This window comes from Cibotium barometz, chromosome 1 (assembly GCF_041138505.1).
Source record: "Cibotium barometz isolate CiBa-2024 chromosome 1, ASM4113850v1, whole genome shotgun sequence".
Lineage (NCBI taxonomy): Eukaryota > Viridiplantae > Streptophyta > Polypodiopsida > Cyatheales > Cibotiaceae > Cibotium > Cibotium barometz.
In genome coordinates this window covers 45,885,176-45,890,357 of record NC_141046.1, presented here as the reverse complement: position 1 = coordinate 45,890,357, position 5,182 = coordinate 45,885,176, and the positions used below count along the sequence as shown (strand labels likewise).

Genomic DNA, 5,182 nt, shown 5'->3' with positions numbered 1-5,182 from the left:
TAACTTGTACGAGCGCTCATAATGGTGTGACGGAATACTTATGGCAATTCCTGCTTCAACAGTGTGTGGTAGCATGTCGGATGAAGTTCCAAGGGATGTACTTCATGGATATATTATGAGAGTAGTCATAATAGTAGCATTAGGTCTCTTATAAGCCTAAAGTACTTGGCCGGCCATAGTTTAAGTGAGTGTGAACACTTATGGCCATGTATATAAGTGAATTTCTCTCATAATACAAGGATACTCTCCTGTGCAATTGAGTCTTGCTCTTGCTAGTCCTCTTGCTGCTAATCTCTCTCTAATGCATGCTAGTGAGTGGGTGTGAGTGATGTGAGGTGAGAGGAGGGATGAGTACCCATAGTGCAACGTGGTGGTGTGACAATGCTTGTGGGAGGGTTACGAGCTCGGCCATTGGAAAGATCCTCTCACGACAGTTGTGGTTCACCAGGTAATCTCTTGTTGGATGTGTTTCAAGGGGAGTTAGGGTGAGCCATAACATTTGCTTCATATCTTGAATGTATGAAATTTTGAGTATCTACCTTGACTCCTTGATGTAAGATAATGGCCGTAGCGCTTGTTAACCCTAAGAATGGGTTAACACAAGCCTTGTTTACATTAGAAATTGTCTCTTTTTGCCTTGTTTATGACATGCTACATCTTGTTATGGAGAGGACTTGAACTCTTGTTTATAATATGGTGCATCTTTTTATAAATAGGGCTTGCAAGAAGGAAAAATTCTTACCAAGGTTTGAGACATTATTTTATCATACATATCCAAACGATTGCTTTCTCTATTAGGGTAAAAAATCAAAAGTTGTTTCCTTTTTAAAATGTGGTGTGTCTAAATATAGAGGGGACTTACATGGTGCATCTTGTTATAGAGAGGACTTGCACTCTTGTTTATAATGTGCTGTGTATTTTTATAGAGAGGATTTGCAAGGAGAAAAGATTCTTGCCAAGATTTGAGACATATTTACTATCGTATTTTTATATAAAATATATGTTTGAGAGAAAGTTAATGGTGGAGCTCGTGATATGGCATGCCACTTATTGCTCCAAGGATGGGACATTGAGTATCTAGTAAATTGTGACGCATGGAAATACATTCAGAGAAGATAGTTAATAAACGTTAAAGAGGAACATTGTTACTTACACCTAGGCCTAGCCATAGATAGAGTGAATCCATTTTAATTACTCTCCACATGATGGTCCATGTGGCCATAGTCTCCCTATGAATAAAGTCAGCAATCCCTTAGAGTTTGTTTGATCCACCTCGATATACCTCATTTATACCCTCCATAGTTACAAGAGTGCTTCTACAGAAACTCTAGTGCCATGTATGTGATTGAAGATCACATCTCGAGCTCTCCAACAAGAAATTTCAAGGTGAAAATGGGATCGCTTAGCACTATAAGCCATGAATCCTTCCCTAGCCTCTACATATGTAATCTCTGTATGAATGAAGTCAACAATTCCCTTTCCCTACTTTGCCTCCCACCCCCCATGTTTCGTTTTCATTCACCCTTCCTCTTCTTCTTTCTAGGCATTTACCTCATTGCAAGGTTGGTATGTTTATTTCATGTGCATTTTTGGTTCGGGAGCCCACTTAAAAATGTGAATCATATGAGTTCATCAAAAGGGGTTTTTTCTCTTTAGCACATAGTGTTGAATCCCATAAAATGAAAATCAATTTTGATAAGAGAACACATGAAGATAAAATTTGTAAATTTACAAAGACACATCTATATAATGGGTTTTTCAATAGACTTTTTGTAAGTGTATATAAAAAAAGGGGTCATTGTAATTGCTAAAAATTCATAGATAAGGAATCTCAAAAATGCCACTTAAATATGCATGTGATATAAAGGCTTACATTTCTTATTACAAGAAAACTATATTGTTTTTTAGGTTTTTTCCTTCCGTCATACTTTCCTTTAACTTTTGTCAGGGTGAATTAAAAGTTTTTGCAATGGTGGGGTCCTTTGACTCCTCTCTTTCTTTTACACACTGTAAAGGATAGAATACTACCATTAACTCTCTCCCTCTAGGCTCTGTGATTATTCCTTGTCTCTTCTCTCACTCTTCATCCTCTTATTCCCTATATGTTACTACTAAGCGCCCTCACTACATGATGCAAGATTCTCTCGTTCGCTCTCAACCTCTCTAGGCTCTCTAGTTCTCTCTCCATTGTTCTTTGCAAGATCCCACAGTAAAATGCAAAGCAAGTTATAATTTACGTGACATTTGATTACTTTTTACAATGGGAAATCAACTTACCTACATTGAAACTAGTTAACATTATAGACCAAGTTTTTTTTTGAGGATAGATACTGAAGGACTTCTTGATTGGGGGCAGGGGTGGTTCGAACGCAGGCTCTAAGCTTGAGAGCCATTGTGGGCTACACCAACTTGCCCCAATTCACGCACCCGGACATTATAGACCAAGTTGAAATTCACGGATGGACTAGGGACCAATTTTAAGAAGGCTCAAGAGTGTGTTTAAAAGTTTTTATTTTTTATATAGCCTTTTTTTTGCGTTGATTTTAGAGTGTATGCCATATGGATGGACTTCAAAACTAGGAACCTCATGGAGGGGGGAAAAAAAAGCAGATTTGTGGTCCCACGTAAAAAGAAACGCGCCGTGCCGGCCGGACTACATTTTGCCAATTGGCATCCGTTTGAGAGCCTTCACGCAGGCTTTTTAAAAAACAAAAATAAATAAAAGTAAACAACTCCAACCAAAAGCTGCTTGCTTCAACTTTCAAGGCTCGAGTGACGAGTCGAGCTTCAATACCTACCGATGACGCGCATTCACAACAAACAGTGATTACAATTTATTCAAACCTTATGAAAAAGAATAATGACGTAGTAAATGATAAGGTTCCCGACAGAATTAATTTACACGAGTCCTATCGCTGTAATTAACTTATACCTCTAATCCATATTATTATCCAATTAAGTATCTTAATTGGGCTATCTCTGCGCCGCTGTACAACCCTAATGATGATAGATTAGGGTTGGATTACCTTAAATTCTGATGAAATCAAGGATAATCTGAAATTCTGATGAATTCTGTGAGCTTCTAATGCATGTTTGTGTGTCCTACCACCATATTGGGCACACCTGGCGTATGGAAGAAATGATCATGGTAGCCACCTTCTTCTTCTTGGAGGGATGTGAACCAGGATGCTAATTGATCAGACAGCTCTTGCTCTCTCAGCTTCTCCTGCATGGCGATCTCTTCTGTGACAAGCGAGGTTCTGCAGAGGGGGCAGGTTCTATGGTTGTGGTGGAGCCAACCATCAATGCAATCCTTGTGAAAAATATGGCAGCAATAAGGGAGCTCCCGGACCTCTTGCCCATTCCCAAATTCGGAAAGGCAAACAGCACACTGTTGCTGTTGTTGCTGCTGCTGCTGTGAAGCTGATCGCTGTGTAATTGTTGTGTGATCTTGTAATTGCAGGCTTTCATACAAGACAACAGGCAATGAAGCTTGCACAGCTTTGGCAAAAGTCGAAGCACTGGGGCTTGCTTGTATGCATGGTGCATTGCTTGCGTAGAAATCAGCTTCAGCTTGTGGATTGAAGTACCATTGGAGCGTAGGATCATTCACATCTGGCTCCCTGTGCAAGCCCAGCGACTCAAGGAGAGAGTTGCAGAGATCTCTAATGGCAGCCATGGAGATCGCTGCGGTGAGGAGAAGCTTGGGCAGCACACCAGCATAGGGAATGGGAAAGCCCATTGTGAAAGGATTTGGATATAGTGTCAGGGGCAATTGTGAATGCAGAAGGGCAAAGGGGAAAGAATTCGTGCAAGCGGAGCTGCAGGTGATCAAGGACCTACTTGTGGTGTGAGCAAATACTATTATACCAGTACTATTGTTGGTGTTTAGACTCCGTGTGTGTGTGTGTGTGGGGGGGGGGGGGGGGGAATAACCTGAAGGTTGCAAGCCTTGACACGGGCGCTCTCTCTCTCTCTCTTACTACTATTGGACTGTGTGTGTGTGTAGAATAACCTGAAGCTTGCTGCAATCTCTCTCTCTCTCTCTCTCTCTCTCAATGGCTTAGAAAAGTTGAAGAATGCAAGATAAAAAACCAGGTGGTTGTTCAAAGGACGAGAAGCTGTAGTAGCAATGATATTACTGCTGTTTATGAGCGCTTGGAAGTCTTTGATATCAGTGATAGCTAGCAGGGAGGAGAATAAGCTGAAGTTTGCAATCCCAAGGCCTTGATATTCTCCCTCAGGCCTTGATATTCTCCCTCTCCCTCTCTCTCTCTCTCTCTCTCTCTCTTTCTCTCTCTCTCTTCATGCACATCAATAATACGAGTAAAGGCTCTCCTTCTTATAATCCTGGGAGCTGGACTACAAGAGAGAAAAAGGAGGCCGGTCAAAGCAGTGTGGAGGCCGGTAGATAGAGTTAATCACAAGAGAACAACACGGTTGATTGGGGCGGCCACAGGAAGATTAGTGTATATAACCATGCTATTTTGTTTGTTTACCACAAGCTCAGTTCACCACTCCGAGCGTAGTGGTAAAAAAACTCCCAACGTGCTTGCTTGCTAATCATATTCACTCAAAGCTATTCACGAAGGCGATCACTCAACTCCTTCTGAACCACCTTCTTAACCTACAGTCCCCCATGTGTATCAATCAACACAAGCACATTAACCCACCGCCACTTCATCAATCAGCTCCCAACCTTGTTCCCCCACCTTCATCCAACGATATATTATGTCCTTGTCATTTGGATGAAGTTTCTAAAACACCTCTCATAAATCATCTTTGCACTATTCCAATCATCATTACAATCCGACCCCTTCTAACCTCCCTTACCAAACAACAACATACACATGATCATCAACAACATTAGGCCTTGTCCACTAAAAAATATCATCCCGTCATACTCTTGTCCACTAATGGTACTACTCAACGCACATGATCATTCCTTTTACTTCAAGATAATGCCCCACACACACTCGAAAAAAATAATTGATTCTAATCTCTCTCTCTCTCTCTCTCTCCATATATCTTTGATAATTGAAATGGTTCTTATAAGGTAAAGAGTACATGTTAAAACTCCTCTCTTTAAGGAACTTTTCGTAAACAGTTTAATGAGTGGTAACTTGTCGGCAGATAGAGTGATCAATCAATCAAGTTTTCCATCAAATGAGAGAGAGAAAGC

At 40.8% G+C, this 5,182-nt stretch overlaps 1 protein-coding gene across 1 annotated transcript; it reads right to left on the bottom strand.

Annotated features, from left to right (window-relative positions):
* Window positions 1-2,912: 2,912 nt before the first annotated feature.
* LOC147642066 (brassinosteroid-responsive RING protein 1-like) lies at window positions 2,913-4,325 on the bottom strand. Its single transcript, XM_086802528.1, has one exon. The coding sequence runs from the start codon at window positions 3,740-3,742 to the stop codon at window positions 3,083-3,085; it is 660 nt and encodes a 219-aa protein (XP_086658654.1). The 5' UTR covers window positions 3,743-4,325; the 3' UTR covers window positions 2,913-3,082.
* Window positions 4,326-5,182: the final 857 nt, after the last annotated feature.

What these genes read in the sequence shown, in the direction of transcription:
- LOC147642066 (XM_086802528.1), bottom strand. Translation starts at nt 3,742, where the DNA reads ATGGGCTTTCCCATTCCCTATGCTGGTGTGCTGCCCAAGCTTCTCCTC.